The sequence below is a fragment of the Chaetodon trifascialis genome, chromosome 22, assembly GCF_039877785.1.
Source record: "Chaetodon trifascialis isolate fChaTrf1 chromosome 22, fChaTrf1.hap1, whole genome shotgun sequence".
Lineage (NCBI taxonomy): Eukaryota > Metazoa > Chordata > Actinopteri > Chaetodontiformes > Chaetodontidae > Chaetodon > Chaetodon trifascialis.
The window spans coordinates 15,919,557-15,941,589 of NC_092077.1; the positions used below are offsets into that span (position 1 = coordinate 15,919,557).

At 44.8% G+C, this 22,033-nt stretch overlaps 1 protein-coding gene across 1 annotated transcript in view; it reads right to left on the reverse strand.

Moving 5' to 3' along the window:
* Window positions 1-22,033, reverse strand: part of magi2a (membrane associated guanylate kinase, WW and PDZ domain containing 2a) — a 203,351-nt gene that overhangs the window by 72,321 nt on the left and 108,997 nt on the right. Inside the window, exon 3 of the mRNA XM_070991682.1 lies at window positions 4,598-4,717. Within this exon, the coding sequence (XP_070847783.1) occupies window positions 4,598-4,717 (120 nt within the window). The remainder of the gene's footprint in view (window positions 1-4,597; window positions 4,718-22,033) is intronic.

Genomic DNA, 22,033 nt, shown 5'->3' on the forward strand with positions numbered 1-22,033 from the left:
AATGTAAATGTTAATGCAAAGAGACCAAGACAGAGTGAAGAGCAGGAGAGTGAAAATACAGCCAGGAGGCCCACAGCGTGAAGGAAGTAAGGACTAGAGGAGTGGGAACAGTAGGTCGAAGGATGTTCGTGACACCTCTGCACCAGCTCCGGCTGCCTTCACAACACCAGCTTGTTGAGGTCAGCTGATCCACACGAAGCAATGCATACTCACAAGGAAAGACAGGCTGACATGCACACAAGCCATTTTTCGAGTTCTACCATCATCTCCTCTGCACATCACTCATTTATCGGACCATGCGTGGATTTCCTGCACGGCTCGGGCTGAATAATCACCCTATCTGCAAGTTTCCATCTCTGGTCGGATCCAACACCCCGACTCTGGAAGCGGCAGTTGTTCATTTATGACTCCACAGCTCCTTCCACTATACTGTGTTGATTTTATATTTCACTGTCCTTCAGCTTGCGTGCTGACAGCAGCCTCGTCCCTCCGGCAGCTCTCCATCACTCATTGTTAAAACCTCATAACTTCAAGTTTACTTTGAGGGTCGCTGAAGATTTTCTTTTTGTGAACTCTGCTCTTCTAACGGCAGAAAATGCTGGAAAGACATTTAAGTGTTGAGCTTTTTAAATGTCATTTTTCAATGCTTTAATGAGAACAAACAGAATTCCATCTTTTGTGTTGTGGCAGCAGCAGAAATCTCAGCTGCGGATACATCAAAACCTGAGCAAACAAAACTCACTTTATCTGTGCGGGGGCGGATGGTGAATTGTGTTTTTTACGGGCCGACGGACCCTTCAAATCAAAAGGTTACGTGCTTCCCTGTGGCTTCAGGAAGGTCCACAACACTCAGACTTGTAAAACATTTTCAAAAGCCAGTGAAATGACTGCAAAATAGATTATAGTCAAGCTGAACGCTGGACTTTTTAACTTGACATTTTGGAAGCTTTCACACAACAATAGGAAGGTTCTGCACTTGAGAAACTGGTGAGATGTCGACTCATGTTGGTCCAAAGTCTGAGGGATGTTCTCGTCTCTGAGAAGATCAGACACGACTCGCCTCTGAGGCTATTTTAAATCCGAGAGCAGGAAAGAAAGTTGAAGAGATTGTCTTCGCCGAATCAGTCAGGACATCAGCCACAGTTAAGGTCTGCAGCAGTTCTCACTAGGTTTGGTGTTAGATTAGCCCAGAGCAGCTTCAGCTCCACTCAAGTGTGCCTGGCAGAAATATCAGACATGAGACGACGATGTGTTGGAAAATCCATGGAGATTATTCTAATTCACTGGGCTCGAGCATTAGACTCAAACTCCAACGACTACAGCAGTTTTGGGAGCAGGGAGAATAGCCAGAGTCCCCCTCCTGTCCCCACTGGAAAGACCTATTGAAACACCGTGTTCGTGTTCTGGAAAACATGAAGGCTGCGATGAAAAATGGGGGAAAGTCGCTGTAAAAAGATTACCGGGACTGTTGGGATGAGACGCCCCGAACCACAGACATAAATCCTGCTGCCTTAACGAGCTGAAGATTTGCCTCTAAGAAGAAAGAAAAAGTGGTCCAAGCGCTCCCCGTGCAAACTCAAATAACCCGCAGCATCACAGAAACCTGGACTTTGAAGTTGGAATAAGTGGTGGGATTGCTGTCACATCTGACAGTCGCCCTGATCTCACCTACACGCTGATAAAAGTGAGGAAAAGAAATGAAAGCCTCTATTAACAAATTCCCCAAACTAATTCTTGGAGAGACAGCACAGTCAAAAGAAATGCCAAAACATGACTCAAATCACAACTTCCAAGCATTTAGAGCAAAGATCATCCAATTTTGTTTGATGCTTTTAGATTTTACAATAGAGAAACATAATAAAGGCTCTGTTTTGGGTTCCAGATGTCAACGAGCTTTTCACTTTCCTGCAGAGACCATCAGAGCCTGTCTAATAATGGATGCATATGTGAGGGTGACACTGAGATTAAAGACGAACTCTGCTAAATTCTGTGGCCACTGGGGCTCAATCAGTGGTGCTAAGCTTGCACTCTGTGATTAAGCACTTAGGAAACAAGGACTCTAAAGATGCTAAACAACATGTATCAGGACAACTGTGCCAGCTGCAAACAGCTGTCCAGGTTAAAATATGCCAGAATTTTCCTTTAACATTTGACAGTTTGGTAAAAATCTGATGACATGTGGACTGATAATTGTTTTTTCACGCTTAATAATATTAAGGTAGACATATAAACACACTAGTTGCTTACTAGCATGCATATTAGCAGCATATTGGCTCTTATTGAGTCATTATAAAGCATTTATTAAAGCCTTATTCTGGTCTGGTATCAGTAATTAGGAGGTGACTGGGGGAAACTTAATGGCCTAGTAGTTGCAGAACATGGTTACGCAGAATCAGTCAATGAACGAGGTAACACAAAGCTGACTGAGCCTGCAGCCCAGTCATGAAAGTATTGCATATTTATATGTTTGCAGTATTAATAACTGCGTGTCAGTCTCGATATTCCTGGACTAAATGCTGTATTAAGTTACTGCAAACATTTCTGCTGCTGCAGCGTCACTTTAAAAAGGTTTAACTGGCAGAACACGAGCTGACTTTTATAATGAAGCATCCACAGGAAATACAATGCGTTTGTCAGTGAGCTTTACGCCTATCGCTATCATTCATCAATAATGTGTCTGCAAAACAAGACAACAGTCATTTTCTGCTTCTTTTGACAGCAGATGAGTTTGAAATATGGCAGGGTGTAATGGAACAAGAAGGAACTCCTTTCAGCCTCACTCCTCCCTGCTGTCTGCAGGCTCATGCTGTGCGCAGCATACAATCAGCTCATAGTTGCTCACAGAATGATGGAAAAAGGCCAGTTATTGCCTGACTTCTTTAGAAATACGATGACAGTTTATTTTGCCGCCTCCAGATTTCTGTGACCTGTAGTATTAAACTACGTTTGCTGTTACCAGCAGTAACTACAGGTGTCACCAAACGAACCAGGACTTAAATCTCATCATGAAAGTGCTTTATTATGACTGATAAAGAGCATATATGCATGCTAACTCTGTTTCTCAGTTAGCTCAAACATGTCTTTGACGTGTGGGAACTTAAATGTCTTGCTACTAATCGGCCGACACATATCAATGCACGGTATCTGCAATGAGTGAATGTCAGTTGATATACTCGCCCGGCTTATGCAATCAGTTGGGCTTTGTAGATAATACTACTGTCAATACAAACCGTGAGCAACTGTGTTGGAAAATATCTCATTCTTAGATTAAAGGTTACAAGACTGGATACAAATCGACAGAGATCTGGCACAAAACATCCCATAACCAAGCTTTAAATGAATCCTCCTGCACGTGCTGCTGACAGCGAGCTAATACTGACACGATGGTTCGCTTCTGGATGCCGGGACGTCAAACGCATTCAGCCACTGTGGGGTTTGTTGCTACAGCTACAGCTGAGGATCATGAGTATTGTGTCACCCCAAAGCCAAAAAAGTGACTGAATCACTCATTTGCAAACCAAGAACAATGGTTTTATGAAGTGGTCCTGAGTCCTTTATCCAGTCACGTGTTCACAAAGTGGTGAACCTCGCTCCATCCTTGCTTGTGATTGACTGAGCCTTTCCAGGATGCTCCTTTCATACCCAATCATGATGCTATCACCTGTTACCTATGAGCCTGCTTACCTGTGGAATGATCCAAACAGGTGTTTTTGGAGCGCTCCCAGCCTTTTGCTGAAGGCTGCTGTGATCCTCACTACAGCCTTCTTTTTAAACTCCATCACTTCTCTCTTTCTTCCACATCTAATTGGCCATTAAATTATTAAAATATATAAAAGGCTGAATGATGGCCGAGTGACCAGGCAGAAGAAACTCCATCTCCCTCTCCCTGTGGAAGGCGGCTCACACCGCCGTTAGGATCTAACACCGCTTCTGGCAACCGACCGTTAAATTGGCCATCTGCAATTTTTCCTCCTTCCTGCAGCGGTGGCAGGCCGACAGAGACCCGAGTCAGGTTGGAGAGAATAAAGTTAGCCGCTATGTGTTATCTATATAATGGCAGGGGTCTCCTGAGAGTTGGAGGTGGCCAGGCAGACCAGGGGCTGCGTTTCTCGAGTGCTTTCAAATCCAAGCCTCGGGCTTGTCTGACCACCGGAGAGAGAGGATAGATAGTGTCTGTTTGTTTTGATTAGGCGACTGAAAAGCCACTGCAGCTCAGGCTCAAGGACTGAGCCAAGAGACAGGCAACATGAAAGTACTGCATGTACTGTGCGTGTTCGTGCGTGTGCGCGCTGGCTTCTATTCATTCAGAATTTACAGAGGATTCCTTTCGGCGTCCTACATGACTGATGATACTCTTGTCTCCACAAAGCCGAGAGATGGATGGATGGAAGGATGCTTGTGAGTGCGTGTGGAGCGTGCGGACGTGGAGCGAAGAGCCCGTCTCAGCGCTCATTCAACCTGCTGTCACTCACACAGAGGAGGAACGCGGGGGTGCCACACCGCAGCATAAACTCCACAGGAAAAAAAAATGATAATAAATAATATCACAAAGGACCGACGGACTGCAATCACAAGCGTGACTTCACTAAATCCTTACCTTCATATGTTCCGCTCTCTAGAAGGGCTCCGCTTTTTTCCAATTCCATAAACCGGTCAACGGTCACGAAATTATAATCCACCCCTGGGACTTCTCCTTCCTTGGGCTGCCTGGTTGTGCCTGCAGGAGATAAGCGAGACGAGTTAGAGCTGCTGGAGCTTTGAACGCCTCATCACTGCTGAATGAGAGGAGAATTTAAGTGAGAGCGAGTCTTTGTCAGTGTTTGAGAAGAGATCAGAACATACCAGAGCTGAAACACGCTGACCCTGACCCGGCTCTATTCATTAAGTGCCCTCTTTATTCCTTTTTGTCCTTTTCCTTCTTGCACAGCTGAGGCTGAATATCTGAGCAGTGTGCTTTCAGGGGGGAGGAGTGGCAAGGTACCGTTTCAGGAGCTAAGTGATGCAATTTGGACACCAAGAGGAGAAATCAAGTCAATTTGCATGGAGCTGACAGCATGTCGAGGACTCCCTGACAGGGAGGTGCACTTCTGCCAGCTGACAGCAGCACAGGAGTGATGAAAATATTTTACCCTGTAATAGCAGCATTTGAAGTCAACTTCACCCTGGGTAGTAACAGGTAACGCACCTGAGAATGAGTTCTTTTATGTTTTTTTTACTTTAGTATATTTTTGGGCCACTAACTTCCACTTTTTTTTTTCTCAAATGGTTTTATAGAGTAACTGTCCTTTGATTCGAGCATAGATTTCAATCACCTCCCCTCCTAAAACAATGTGTGTTTCACCATTTAGATGCTAAGCTGAGGTGCAAACGACTTCCTAAACACTTCCTCATCACCGTGTGCTAATTAGACTTGTTAAAACTGATCCTGGCTGTGACAGCATGAAGGCTCTCTGCCCCTGAGGTGCTGAATGGGTTTTCACATCTGAGCAAGGGTTGTTCACACTAAAAGAGGAGCCCATCAAACGCACTTGTTACACCCTCACGACGGCATATAAAGTATCCATCTGTGTGTTTTAAAGTGAGCAGGGGAGCCACTGATCACCCCTGGTAGGTGGTGCAGGGTGATTTGACTTTAAAAAGCCGCCTGACGTCACTCCGGCATGGCTGCACGAGGCTGGAACGATGCCTGTGAGAGGGAATACGCAGCAAACTTTCAATGACCTGTTCTTCAGACCTTATGGGACAGAAGGAGGACTCTTAAAGGGAAACTCTGCTAATTTTCAACCAGCTTTGCATCGTTACAGAGTGGGTAGTTAATGCAAATGAGTAATGTTCCCTCCATGTTGCCTGCACCCAGAGCCCCCCGCTCATTTGCCTATAGGACTGTTGAAACTACTGTCAGACTGTACTTACGCATTCTTTTTATGCCAGCCTCTAGGAACACAATGAGTGTGGAAGGATGGCTCACAACATGATCAAACCAGGCAGAGCTGATCAAATATGAATGAAGGCTCTGCGTTGCTTATTTCTCGTCTCAAATGTTTTCAGAAACATATCTCGGTGCACTGTTTAGTTGAAATATGAGACGGCCGGATGAGTCAAAGCCTGACCAACCGTGGCACGAGGTGGCCGTGGCTGGCGTGGGTTTCTGAAGATGCTAGGCCATCCGACAAGCACTTCTGAAGAGGTATACTGGCTGTATGACGTGATGTTCGACCATGTCTCAAGACAAAGGTGTTAATAGCTGCTCTGAACACAGCGGGATGAAACATACTGTCATAGAGAACAATGACAAGTGATAATTGTCCACCTGGGGAAAGGGCGCACGCTTTCAGACACATCTCTCCCCCTTCATGTGGTTGCACTCATTTGTCCACATTGAACTGCTGAACTGATCAAAAATCCAGTAGAAAAGGGATGTTGATCACCGAGTCATCATCAGCCGTCATATTATCACCCTTCATGAGGCATACAAACACAAAATTAGATCTTTTTCTTCGGTGTTTTTTCAACTTCTGAACAACGCTGTCGTCACCACCACTGTCCACCATCCAAAGTACATCTGCGGAGGCTCACGTCACGATATGTGAGGACAGTTGATTCTGTACTATTGGATTCAAGACTGAACTGAAGAAACCTTTTCATGAGAGCAAAACATCTTCACTCAAAACCCTCATCCGAAGACACGACTTCAACTTTCTCCCGGCAGCAAAAAACAATGCAATGAATGGAAAATGAATCCAAACGAGGCCATTAAGCTGCTCGCCAAGCCTTTTCGAAGTTGTCTTGTTAATATGCTGATTAATAGCTCTTTAAATGGAGAAACTAAAGCCACAAAAGGCTTTACAATTGGCTGGTCTGACGAAGACTGCGGCAGTTGAACTCTGCAGCAGTCTGCTTTTTGTTTACGGAAGATTCTGTCTGAATACTTATTTTCCTTCTTGGGCAATCAAGCTGTCAAACATGACTATCATATGGAATAAAGTGGCACCCTGTACGCACTTTTTCAGACCTCCGAGTGGAAATTTGCTGCTCAGACATCAAACTGGAACCTGCTGACTGAGTAATTTGTAAGAGCTTCAAAGAGCAAATGAGCAGCAGGGAACGCTGTTATTTTCTGGAAAGGGCTTGTGTAAAGTGTACATATGTGTGTGTGACGAGGTACGTGAGTGTGAGCGTTTGTGTCGCACCTCCAGTGGCGACTTTCTTGATTGTGTCTGTCTGCATGGGGGCTTGTGTACCGGCAGATTAGCCTGCCTCAGAGGCAGAGCTACTGACTGAGCAGCGCACACACACACACGCACGCACACACACACACACACACACACACACACATTTCAAAGAGGACCTTTGATGTTGCAGAACTATATTTAGCAGCATCTTCTGGTGGGGACTTCTCTCGTGTGACAATTTCTAAAAGGAGGCAACCACAATGCCTCTCGATTTTCAGTCCTTCCTAAATGGGTCATGGTCCTGTGGTGCAAATCAGCGATTCTCAAAATACAGCACCCTCTGTGAAGTGCGACAGTAATGATCTTGGGTATTTTTAAGAGGGCTCAGTATATAATCACTATTTACAATGCCTTGATTACAGAAAATTGGAAAACTCGTGAAGTTTAAGTACTGCGTCCATCACTTTGTCAGCCTGCGGGAGCTCGGATTCCCAAATCCCCTCAGGTGTGTCTCTGGATTTGGGCCATTTCTGGAGTGCGGGGGAGCTCGCTCTAAAAATAAGTGTTGTAATTTTTTTTTTTTTTTTTGTGCACAGACATCCCTCCCATCTGTCAGGCTCCTGTTTGGTTGAGAGACAGAACGAGACAGTGAAATAAAGCATGAGATCCAGATCTCAAAAGACAGACTGGATCTTACTTATTTCCAACGTGAGTGGAGATTACTGACGGGGAAGAAAATGTCGAGCAACCTGGAGAACTGCTTAATAATCCTCTCAGTAACCTCAGACATAAAGCACTTTGATGTAAACATCAAAGAATGTCAACATGATCATCAAACACCAGGAGCTCCACTGATATTCAGAACAGCGAAGACTTACTCCAAAAAAAAAGGCATGTTAGCAGTTTGGAGCTTTTGGATTGACTTTTCGATGATCGGGAGCGTGTAAAGGTGTCAGGACATGACAGCTAATCAATCTCAGGTTTCTCCACAGGTCTTAACACGTGCTGGAGTCCAATGACGAGCATAGGAAATGAAATATCCACGTGCTGGGCAAATGTCTGAAGAGAAGAACCATCTCGTGCACACGTTGCATGTAATTTGTGGACATGCACATATGTCACACAATGACGTAATCCAGCTGAGCAAAACAGCTGGTCTCAGGCGTTTTGAAGAGGAAACATATTTGTGTCAGAACTAGTAACACCTGCATGGCTGAACAACCAGGGAAAGGAAGTGGCTGCTTTAAAACCGAACTCTGGGAACACCAGTTAGCCAAACCAACCAGAGCTGAAATCTTACTGAGTGGCATCCAATCGTCTGTTTGCAGAGTGCAACCACCTGAACCCATCCAAGAAAGCAAAAAACTTCTGGGCTCCTGTAGAAACATGGCGGACTTGAAAGACAAACTGCAGATTTTAAGAGCTCATTCTGAGGTAAAGAAATCACAATGATTCCTATTTTCAGGTGATCATTCTGATTATTATACTACATTTCTGCCAATAGATCCCTCTAAATCCTACAGACTGAACCTTTAAGGATGTACAAAAACACATAAGTTGCTGTTGTCACTTCTAACTATTTCTGATGATGGTTTTAAGTAAACCTGAAAGCTCAAAACTACAAATATGCCTCTGCCTTTTTTAAGGAGCGACTCTATTCTCAAGTGATTACTTCAGCTATGAATGATTTTATTGCCATAGTTTGCTTTTTAAGTGGGTTTTTAGACAGGCAGACCTTCCCACTGTCGCTCCGGATGACAGTAAATAAAGGAATGTGAAGCCAGATGCTCTGGAGTACAGTACAATTAAAGCACAACGCAGCAGAGTGACGCTTGACACAAAGCGGCGCGATCAACAGATGAACTCCGTCACTAAAACTATAAATCAATTCCTACACTGGAGGCATCATCCGCCGCGCAGCATTAAACAGAAGTATAAATCCATCCATTTTAAACTTTACTGCTGCTCCTCGCAGTCTCCAAAGACAACAAACAGATCATGACAATGAATAGCAGACGAGTGAATAACAGGTCATTTTTCACTTGCAGGAAATATTCAGGGGAATTGTTTCTTCTCTCGGGATGCGAGTCAATAAACAAGACAGAGACAGGGCACGAAAAGATAGACAGGGAGCGACGATAACGGCTTTTCAGATCGTGGCAGTCGGAGTAAGAGGCAAACCCTGATGGAAAAAGGGACGTGTGAAGAGAGGCGGCACGTGTGATGGACGAGAGAGAGCTTGAGCTGTGGTGTGGGCCGAGGCTCTCGTAGCCTACGGCCACCCTGCTGTTCTGCAGCATGTCCTGCAGCCAGATTCCACTCCGCAACCACAGGCCACAAGTCCAGCTCTCACTCGTACAGCTGAGCACCATTAGTGGACACCCCGGGTCACAGATAACACCTGTAGTGGTTTCACACCGGGACTCGTGTTCCTGCAGAATACATTAGCATCGCTCAAAGCTATCTCTATGTTAATAAAACACACTGTATTAAATGCATAACCTCTGTGTTCATATTCACACGTTGCACAGTAAAGACTCTATAACCTGAGCGCAATCTGACCCTGAGATAACTGTAGGCAACAGGAAAAGGCTCAACGGGGACCCAGACAATCTCTGGAAAGCGGAAACATTGGCCTCTATTCGAAACAAAGGATTCATATCCAGAGAATATCCCGAGGCGTCACACAGAGAGAGACTGTACTGTGTATTCATGACAGGAAGTCAGGCCTGTGTAAAGACCCTGAGGACATGATTATGCCATGACCAGTCAAACTAATTATTTCCATACAGTTACACAGCAAAACAGACGAAACACAAGAAAAATATCAGAAATGACACAAACTTTTGTCTGCCATGTTTTTTTTTTTGATGCTGGCTGCGAATGGAAGCACATGGTGTAATGTTATTTTACTGAGTGCAGACAAAGAGGCAGAAAATGAGGAAGGAAAAACATGATGTGCACCCCAAATCCAAAGAATGTGGGATGCCGTATAAAACATAAACAAAACAAAATGTGACAACTTGCTAATCCTTTTTGAAATACACTCCACTGAAAAGACAATATTTAGTGTTTGAGCTCATCAGCTTCTCTGATTTTTGGAAATATCTGCAACACAAGTTGGGACGGGAGCAACTAAAGACTGGGAAAGATGTGGAACGCTCCAAAAACACCTTCCACAGGTAAACACAAGCGAGGATGGAGCGAGGTTCAACACTTTGTGAACACATGTTTGGATAAAGGAGATGACTGCATGGGCTCAGGGACACTTCCCGAGTGTTGTTAGTAAACACGGTTTGTTTGCTGTTTTTATTTGCATTCGACACAGCGTCCTGACTTCTTTGGAATTGGGTTATTAGTGCACTTTCACAGGCTGAGAGGTAATTGTGTGTAAGGAAGTGAGACTGAGGGAGAAGCAGCTGTCAGGTCGTCGTGTCCACACGTCTGCTAAAACATGGCACCTTCTCTCTCTTAGAGGTGGGAGCAGCTGAATGTGGTCAAAACAGCCCGATTTGTTAATTGTGTCGCCGTTGGCATCAGCTCCTGGAGATGTCACGCTGGCGGTGCGGCTGCAGGGACTTTCACACTGAACTACTGAGTGGACCGCCATGAAATTCTGCACGGACATAAACGGTCGAACGAGGATGGAGCCCAATGACTTTGGCGTTTTGATTTGCGTGGACTGCCATTAAATTTGGTTCAAACATTCACATCATGCAACATGGTGACCCTTTAACGCTCGTCATGATCACAAAAACACAAAATCCCAATTTGTTTGACACTTTGGTTCATGAACAAATACCTGCAGCACTGACCACATTCCCATCAGCCTCAGCTGTACTTCATGCTAATAGCCGATGCTTAAAGGTTGTGCTCTCTTTTTATGGTTGTTACTGAATTGCTGTTTTTAGGTCATTTGAGCGAGCGGCGGCTTGCTGACCTCTGAGTTTTTCAGCATGAAAAATACACGCCGCAAACAGAAATCTTAGCGAGGAATCTTCGAGGACGAGATTTCTATTTTCGTCGTTAGCACTTAGTGGAGCTCAGCAATGATCTTTTCCCCCTAATTATTGTGTTACTGCTGTAGTTTTGGGTGGACGTTAATGTTAAGCACCTTGTCGGCATCTCTGAATTAATGCAGTAATTAATCCGTCTCCTTCCCTCTGGTTGAACTGCACGCTGCTTGTCTTTATTCAGTTTGGTGCAGCAGATCTGAATATCGTCACGTTTGGTTTCTACGTGGTGTAATGAGGAAATGTGGATAACGACCACAGTGAGGTGTCAGACTTCAAGAAAGACCCAGACTGTATTCATCCCTGCTGCAAAGTTTCTCCTCTCCTCTCTGTTCTTTCCATCTTCCCTCTTGTTTCTTTCATCCTCTGCTCGACACACATTTCAAACGCACACAGTAAAAGCAATCTCATATAGCGACTGAGCTGAAGTCCTGTCTGTTCAATCTCAGTCGTGTCAGAGCCCGAGAATCACTGTCTGACTCATCCGGTTGGATTTGTGTTTGACGCTGAGGGAAAGGGAACGCTGCCCTTAAGGTTCCTGTGCATCTGGTATCACAGCAGCTGCCGTGCGACCGGAGGGAGAGCTCCGTCTTTATTATGCCGCTGATGGAGTGAAAATAACGACCTCGTTCAGGCGCATCAGACCTGGTCATGTGTTGTGTGTCACAGATTTAAAAGCATATAAACTGTAACGAGGATAAATTGGGGTCAAACAGCGTTCACCCTCCTTTGGCGTGCTGTTATAACAGGTCAGTGTTGTGGACAATTACCTCAGGCCGGACGTATAAGATGGGCCCTGCCCTTTTTACGCCCTAAACCCTCTGTTATGACTGGCCAAGACAGTGTCAGCAATGCCTATTGTAACCACCCTAATCTAGCCATTAGCCAATTAGGAAGTGACGGGCAGCTGTAATGCCCTTGCATTAGAGGGATGGATTAGTTTTCCATTCAGCGCCTGCCTGCTGCCTGCGGGCAAATGGACTGATGGAGGACAGCGGACCGCTGCAGCGCGCCACCGAAAGCTGCTTTCGCTGCACTTTGCCTTCATAGACAGCCAGTGTGGCGATGTGCTTATTCACTGTTTTCACTGATGATACAGTGCAGGTCTTAATCAGCTGTGATTACATATCATTTAAGTGGTAATAAAGTCTATTGAGCAGGGAATGCAGGAGGAGGAGGCTGCTGCTTTCACCGAGCTGCTGATGAAAGTTAATATCACTGCTTCGCTGTCTAATCGTATTGACGGGGAGTGTGTTGGTGCTCTGGTAAAGCACAGGCACAAACCCTCGCTCTCGGTTCTTGACCAAACATCAGTCATTTTTTTCTCCTCTACCCCACTTAATGAGATTTTAGGTTCATTCAAGTCCAGCGAGAATGACTCTGTGTTGCTCCCCTGCTTATTGACAGGCAGTAATGTGGGATAGATTGGAGAAAGCCAGGCGCTGAACAACACTCCCCTGCCTGTTGGACCTCTGCCGCCCTCCCCTGAATTCCATTAATAGCTCTGCCCTCCAGGAGGTGCTGGGTGGACCGCCTGTAACACAGCCAGAGATATTGATGACTGCATCCTCCCCCCAAGGAGAGAGGAGAGGAAGGGAGGACTGTGCGGAGAGGGCTGATGAAGCGATAAAGAGGTGGTAAAGGGGGAATGCAAAGGGAGGAATCATCACGGAGGCCAGCATTTTAAAAGTTGGAGGTATTAATCTCCTGGTCTGCTCACAATCTCTGGAAGGAATATATCAGCAATTTTAAATCAGCGATTTTCAAACCACAACACTCACAAAGTGCCCCCTAAATAATTTATCTTAATGGGCATTAAAAGAGACAAACGAGCATTTATAAAGTGGAGAAATCGTGAGAGAACTACTTACATCTTTCCTAAGATTTAACAAATCATTATCGCCTGGCGGAGATCATGTGTTTGGTTGTGTGTGTGTGAATCTGTCTGCACCTAATCCTGCGTAATATATTTCCCACATTTATGACTGTGTGCTCAAGGACCTCTCGTGGTGGCAGTGATTCACCATTTTTGAAAAATCTACTTTATTGATTGTTCTGTTTTAAACCGCCATTGACTCCTCACTCCTCTTAACTGGCCAGCGGGGGCCCAAGTGATCAACATCTGCTCCAGACACACCTGGTGGAGGTCTGCACTCGACTGGCTGAACTCCTCCAGCTTATATTTGTGTGTGACAGATGAACGACGGTCAGCTACGCTACAGGAAACACATCGAACATGAGACCCTTTTGGCACATCACCACGCAGAAAAGCTCAAATCACAACAACAACTAAGCTTCAATCAAAAGAGCCTGAAATTAAACTTCTCACTTCTGAGTATTTGCTGCTTTTCGTTGTCATGTGTGACAGTCAAAACAAGCTGTCATCGCCTTCAGTTTAAGGAAGTTGTTACGGCCATTTTTGAGTGTTTTCTAACATTTTACCAATCAATGAATGAACTGAGAAAATAGATGTCACATTAGTTGAAAGCAGCGGTTTGTTGCTGCTCTACTCCTGATGCAGATAATCAGACAGGAGCATGAAACACATCTCACACGTCCTCTGGTTAATGGCCAGTAATGATGCCTTCATCGTAAACTGTAGCTGCTGTGTGAATACAAAGTCCTCGGCTCAGGGCACAAGTCCAGGACGGGGACAGACCGGCTTGTCATTGCAAAGAGCTCCTGTATTGATTAAGTGCTGCATCAAACACCTTTGGGACCAGACGTGGTGCTGAATCCCAAAAGTTGGCAGCTACAAGTAAGCCTGACGTTCAGGATGTAGTATTTGTAGGACGATCCCACACATGTGATGCAGCAGGCCGCCAAGATAAATATGCACAGTGTAAAAACAACCTACCCCTACACAGGGATGTCATCATGATATCTGTTATCATTGAGAACTGAATCAGCGCTCTCTCCTCCTCTCTGGCTCTCTCGTGGGAAGAATGCCTCCTTTCATCGCTCCTCAAACTCCCTCTATTTCTTCTTGCTCCTCCAGCACGCCACTAAAAGAGATCGCCTTTGGTCTTGCTCCGCATCTCAACTTCTACGAGAATCAAAGCCGTCGAGGGGGGGGGCGCGGTGGAAGGGGAACATCGAAATGAAAAATAAAAAAGAATAAAAGGCACACGCCCTAATAATTCAGAGCTGTGGAGGAGCCTCTCGACAGGCAGGAGCAGGCCAGCTTTAATCTGCAGAGATCCCTCCCCAGGAAAAAGCAGGAGAGAAAACACAAGAAGACTGTTTCATTTTCTCAGCAGCTATTCCAATTTTTCTGTGGACGCAGGATGAACCGGTGCTCCGCAGCACACACTCACACAGAAGAAGAAGAGGCCAGAGAAAGAGAGGCCAGAGATGGAGAAAGATTAGGGGAAAGCTGATGTCATCTGTTTGGATCTGTGGCCCTGGGGTGGGTGTTTTTCAGGGTGTGTGTGTATGTGTGTGTACAGTGATCAGGGTTGTGAACCTGCTGCTTTGTCAGCCTAATCCCCCCCCCACCCCCCCACCCCGGCTCGGGACATTACCGCCCAATGACACAATCTGTTTGTCAGGATGGCCCGCGCCACTTTCATGCATTCATAACGCCACGTCACGACGGCTCAGCCCGTTCCACCAGAACAACAACCTGACCCGTATCCCATCAACCCACCCTTCCGGTGGAGGGTGCAGTGTCAGGAGAGCCAATTTGTGCTTCCAGTAACCTCTGCAGATCAAGCGAGGGATTTGAACCGACAGCCCGGCGGGTCAGAGAGGCTGGAATAATCATCACACTCCGCATGGTGGTAATCATCTCATACTGACACCTCTTGGCCCTTTAATACCAGAAGCTAAGCTATCTCATACTGCCATCACCTCTGCCCCTGTCCTGCTATTGGACCTACAGCAGCTGTGTGTGTGTGAGTGTGTGTGTGTGTTTCAAAGCCTTACCTCTGCTATCACACTGAGAGTAGATCTTGATTACAACTGCAGGACCAGACAATCATTCCCGTCTGTTTAACCCTTTAAACCCCAGACTGCCTTTGCTCCAGTTTCAATGCAGGCTGGTACTCCCCTCCGACCTATGACGACGCCCTGCATCCCTCACAGGTGTGGTTAGGTTTGGGATCAACATCATTTGGGTTTGTACCATCAGGTTGGCCATCACCCTTTGATTGACATGAAAGTCTACTGTACTGTTGCCCTGGAGACAGTGAGAAAGCTGTGGACGACGCCTGAGCCATGTTTTTTTTAAGTCTCAGATTATAATAATATGTCATTAGATAAAGTAAATATTACAATTCAGCAACATGAAAAACAGCCAATAGCTGTTTACAATGTAACAAACTTGTTTTCATATGAAGAAAAAGTTATTCAGACGCTCCCTTTCACACACGTTAAGCCTGTTTGTGATGTTTATCCTCAGTGGAGAGCAGAGTAAGCTGAGCAGAATGTGTACAGCAGTGTGTGCGTCTCACTGCGACTGGAGTGTGACTCTGAGACGAGGGGGTGCGATTGACGTCAAGCTGATTGTAAGAGTCGGAGACTCCAATCAGCGTCAGGCGTACCTCCAGAGCAGGAGTGTCGGGTAGAAAAGACAAACAGCCCCTATCTCTTCCTGAAGCCCCGATGTGTCAGGGGAAGCTTCCCCTGCGTCGCAGTTAAAGCGAAGGCGTTCGACCTCAGCCGGTGAAAAACACCTCCGCCTCTCCCGTCCAAACGCCGTTTGTGCTGACACGCTGCGGCTTCACGATGCTCTCCGGATGGCACTCGTGATAAATGAATGAATAAAAACTCATGCGGCTGTTTGGGGAACAAAGTTGACACTTGACAGAACAAGCATTGATTTTGGAGTCAGCGTTGCATTCAAGGTATCAGGATTTTTTCAGCCTCAAATAAAATCCCTCTAACGTTGTTCAGAAGGCTTTTTAAGGTATATTAGCTAATACAAAGCCATGAATAATGATTTTTTTTAAAAATGACAGATTATTAATGAACTCTACTTTCATTTCTGTTACTTCCTCAAGGTGAAAAAAGTAAAAAAAAAAAAAAAAAAAAAAAAAAAAAGCATTTCCAGATGCCTCCAGTCTGATGTGCTACACGGTTTGTGGAAAATGTTTCCATAAATAATAATGAAGCCTGTGTTTAGATAGACCTCTGAAGGTGGACTGAAGGGTGGAGCTGCAGCGGGTGGTGGTGAGTTCAACAAACCAAGAGGCGGTTTGTCAGGAGAGGAATAAACTCGGGGCGAGTTCTCTGTATTCTGTGTCTGCGTGAAGAAAAAGTGACGTTTTCTTTGAACGAAATAAGTCTGTTAGTTATGGAGGGCCGTTTATCCTCCAACAGACGCAGCCATTTATTTACTGAGCATGAAGGACTGAGAGGGAAACACAGAGCTGAACTGCCACATGAAATGCCGGAAAACTAATTATCAGTGATGGATTCAAATGCCTTCCGTCACTCATTTAAGCTTTCACACCAAAGCTACAACAATTATCAAACTCCATATAACTCTGAGCGGCATCTTTCCCCGACGCTTTTGTTTTCAACTGAACTCACTCTTTGTCTCTTCTTCTTTAAGAGAAGTTCTGCTTTCATTTATGTTCTTATTTTTGCAGTTATGGCCATTAATATCAAGACTGTACACAAGAAATTAACTGGAAATATGCATATTTGATTATTTAAAGACATAGCACTCCCATGTTTGGTCATTAATATGAAGCTACAATCAGGAGATGGTTAGCTTAGCTTAGCATAAAGGCTGGAAACAGGGGGAAACAGCTAGCACATCAATCCATGATGGAAATAATCATTAGTTGCAGTCCTGCACAAAATAATTCAGGATGAGCTCCACCTCCACCAACTACAACAGTGAAGTCCTGCTTTTAGATTAATGCATGTACTTGCAATACTTTAAGTACATTTTGCATTTTGTTGAAGTTCGATTTTCAAAGTCTTATCAATATTTTCACGGAAACAAAGGTCCCCCCCCCCCCCGTCTTTCATTCCCTCTCTGATCCAAGCGTCCATTAATTCAGGATCCAATTACTAGGATCGCTCCGTGGCCCCTCCCACCCACCATCCGTCTCCAAACTGCTCAGCCAATGGACGCCCTTCTCTGCGCGACAGATCAGATTCCACCTCCACAAATAATCCCCCATCAGACCGCCGCTGCCAACACCGCACAAACTTTAATTGGATCCTTTTAATAGTGTTCACTACGGCCACTTCCAGCCATGTAATTAGGTTTCTCTTCCTATGGACTTTAATGGTCGTGGGGTGGGTGAGTCGAGCAAAGAGAGACGGAGAGGGTAAAAAAGGCCAGACCTTTCCTTTTACACTGGGACTTAATCCAATTTCACCCACAGAGGAATCATCTCCTGCCGTATATACATTTTCAACGGGGGTTTTATGGACCACCATAAAAACCATAGACTAGTGTTGAATATCCAGCCTCATTGATTTTTTTGGCTGCGAGTGAAGTGGCCCTCCATTACACTCTCTCAGTGTCTCTTTTTGGCTTACACCTTTTCCAACTGCTTCCCCTTGGCTAAGGCAGCGCTCCACCACGAGGAGGGACAAAAAAAATACAAATTCTCAAAACGCTGCCACCAAAACTCCCCGAACAGGATGCAAATGACGGGATTTCTGCAATGATTAATTTCTGCCACTTGTGAGGCGATTAGCGGGAGTCAATCAAATGAATAATATATGTATGAGCACTCTATCAAAAGGCAGCGGCACAGTCACAGGGATGAATGGATGAAGGGAGAACAGTAAGCAGCTTAATAACAATAAATACAAAGAGACACACCCCCACAGGGATGGAGAGAGGACTGACGGAGAAGGGGACAGAGCTGCAGTGACGCTATAGGCGCGCAGCAGATGGATGGGTCACTCACCTGTCCAGGTGAGAAAGGACATTCTGTACTTCTGGGTGACTGTTATGACAGTTCATAGCTCAGCAGTGGGGAAAAAGACCATTTGTTTACAGCTGAAAGTCAATATCAAACTGTGTTCATCATGAAGACTGATCATCCTGCCCTTAAAAATGGCCAGCGCTAAAAAAACCCCCAGCAGGACAGTCCATCAACACCCAGAAGGCCGAGTGATTAGACAACACGTTTTCCAAAAGGTATCTGACCTTCACGCCTCCTCAGACCCTCGTCCTCCTGTCGGTCTTCTTGCACAGTCTGCGAGCTGATACTGTAAGTTTTGTGCTTTTAATAATAGGTGTCTGACTTGTAAATATGGTTCATATCAAGATAAAAGTCATATTTAATACTGGAAAACTCTGATTTATCTTCAAATAAACCCTCTTATAATCTATGGAGTGCTGCATTTGCCATAAACAGCATATTTCACACAATCAACTCTGCAAACACTCAGCAGAGTCATCTGATCGTGTGAATGCTCATTCTGCCCAGCGTGATGTGAATGCAGCACGAGATCCACTGATCAATGCTCAGATCTAGAGCTGCATTAGGAGAAAAGTAATGAGAAATATTTTGATGATCATTCGAGCTGTTTTTTAAGCAAACATGCCAAATATCCCTCGTTTCTCTTGAATACTGTATCTTCAGTGTGAAACTCTGATAGGTCTTTTTCACCATTTTCTGAGATTTTTAAGATGCATAAAACATTCTCTGCTTAGAATAAAGACATCCGATGTGGATTTCCCACAAAAAAGTTCAATTAAGTAGTTAAAAAATTCTTAACGTTACATTTCCTCCTTCTTAACCATGGAAAAATCCAGAATTATGAATATGCAAATATTGTTTATTTCAATACTTTCATGACCAGAGGACCTCTCTTCGGCTGCTGACTGGCTCCCAGGACTCTACCGAATCAATTTTAAGACCCTGCAGTTTGTTTTTAAAGCTCTTAAGGGCCGGTGCCCTTTCATATCTTACCTCCACAGCCCCGACTCCTTCCCTTGACCTCCTCGTTCCTGCAGCACTGGCCTCTAACATCCCACACAATCCAACTACAATCTCAGTGGTGACCATGCCTCATGGCCACGGCCCCTAAACTGTGGAATAACCTCCCGCTCCCTCTCAGATCAGCTCCTTCTGGATGTGAAACCAGCCCTCTGGTGTCAAACTGCACAGTGAAGCTCAAACATCCAAGTGAAGCAACAATAAGTGGAACACGTTTTTGAGCGACCTTTAAATAACATGGAGGTGCATGAAAACGGGGCTACCAAAGATGGATGTCTAATACCAGCAAAGTTCATTTTTCAAGGTATTTTAATGCTAATTTAATCAATATAGCACTTAATTCACCATGCAGAGCAATTTTAAATCCTCACACAACCAACTCTGCAATCATACAACCCCCTAGCCCCCAATCCAATGAGGGCTTAAGTCATTCTTTACCTAAAAACTCTCTCAGTTATGAGGAAACTAAACTTAATGTCCTCAGATTTTGGACTCACTGTCAGACAAAACGTGGACATAAATGGCAGTTGCAGCCAAGTGCAGCTCCAAGCACAAATATCAGAAAGACTTCAAAGCAGCATTAGCGGCGTATTCTGTAGCTGAGGGAACGGCAACCTGTGTGGTGACTCCACCAGAACATATGTGCCTCTCTGGGAGTTACACTGGAGAATTCCCAATCACCTGTCTCTTAATACGCCCGCATGGAAACCATCAGCATGAAATCAGGAAGAAAAAGAGGATAATCAAAAGAAAAATGGCAGCAGGGAAAAGGACTCGGCAGTCACATTCACCCTACTGCCACAACACTGAGAAGCACTATAAGTTTATAATGTATAGTATGAAACATACGGTGGCATAAAATCGCCAGCTGGACCATCTGGCTGCAGCTTAATTAAATACACTTAATCACATTCGAACGTATGCAACACATTCATATGCCAGCGCAGTGTAGCAGGGAGGGCAGGACCAAAATAAAATCCATTTTGATTATGACTAAAGGACAATTTCTGAGTGGCACAAAACATCGTTACAGCCACGACTGCGGAGAGTTACGAAACGACGGCGCTCAAAGTGATTCATTCATCACTCCGGTTATGTTAACCTTTCTCCCACTCCCACCTGCTGGAGCCCTCACGCATTTAATCTGCCTCCTTGTGTTAGCGCTAATGACGGCTGAATGGAGGGTATGAGCCGCACGCATGTCGAGGGCGTGAATCACACACACTTATGAGCGGACGCTGAGTAGAAACGATGTATGTGTAGTTCATGCAGGTTACAACTGGGTGTGTGTGTGCGTCCGGGGGAGGAAAGGCTTGAAAAGTGTAACCGTGTTTGTGTGAATAGCAGAGAGGAACGCGTAATAACATGCAAGGACATACAGGCTTCACTATGCATTGTGCGTCACCACCACTGACCTGTATATACAATGCATTTGCTATTTATAAAAGCTAAATGTTGGACAAAATCAATTAAATTCAACCCAACACGTCGTCATACCTGAACCACTGAGCAGGTTAACTGGCAGTGACCTTAAAAACGACATATACGACCATCGGCGAGGACCTCGGTTGTACCATTGTCACTGTGTGACACTGAAACGACTGCAGTATGTTAAGGCTCAGCACCAAAACTACTTGGTTGGTTGAGGAAAAGATGGTGGTTTGGGTTACAGTTGCATACTTTTTGGTTTGGTTCGAACCAAACAAGGCAGGTGTGAATACGCCCTAAATCAGCGTTGACTTGTTGGTGAAGGTCCGTCCAGCCCACCTCCTCCATATGTGGACTTTCTTGCTCTTTATACGACGTCACCCGACTTGGAATGCAAATACGGATCGTAATGACCATAGAGATGATCTATGTGGCCGATGTTCTTGTGAAGTCAGGCTGCATGGACCATCTTAACAGTGCTGCCTTTTCAGGGAACAGACAGCCTCACATGCGACTTGCTCTGCCGGAGTATAAACAGCATGGCTCGAAGTCAGTTGTGAGACAGAAGCTGATGGTGCAAATACCTGAATTTGCCAGTCACTACATCAAAGCTTCCAGCACCATCCACCTCACAAGGTCAGTGAGCGAAGGGCATTTTACTGATGCTTTCTTGCCCTGATCTGAACATTTTTTCTTAAACACTTAGGATATTTATTGTCTTTTTGGAGCTGGTTTTAACAAAAAAACACATCAGGCCTACTTTGGGGCTAGTATTAAAACTTCTGAGAGGAGAATATTCCTTTAAACCAATTTTCACATGAATTTTATGTTTATTGCTCCCCAAAGTTCTGTTTACAGTAGCAAGAAGATGTCAATTTCTGTAGTTTACAGTTAAAGAGATCCTCTTTCCGGAAGCAAAGTTTGGAAAATGCTTCAGCTAATTGGAAGTGAAGTGAAAAAAGGATTACACTTTACTAGAATTACAAATGCAAACAACATGATCACTTTTTATTGACGGCAGCAGTTCAGTCACTTTCCCTCTGGTCAAAGTGGAGACATTACAGAAGCGGCATCATCATCAAACACTGGATCTCAACTACAAACAGTCCCTGAGTCATTTTTTTCTTCTCGTTTAGAAATTTATGATTCGATGGGTGCAGCTGGTTAAATGCAGTCAAAATGATTCCTAGTATGATGAGACTTTGTGATTGTATTTATCAGGAATTGGATGAAAGCGTCAAAATAAACATATTTCTGATGGACTGAGAGTATGTGGGATACTTTTAGAGCAGCTGGAAAGTGTTTGTTGAGGTATAAGAGTAAAGATTGACTCTTTGGTCTGAAGGTTTTGGACTGAAATGAACAGATTTGGCTCTCTGAAGACTGGAAATAACCATGGAGGTAAGAAAATGGAGTTGTGTTTGCGGGGCGGTGCTGCAGAGTTACTTTCAGGTTGTAATAACAGCTCTAATGAGGATTTTTTGAAAGACATCATTCATTTAAA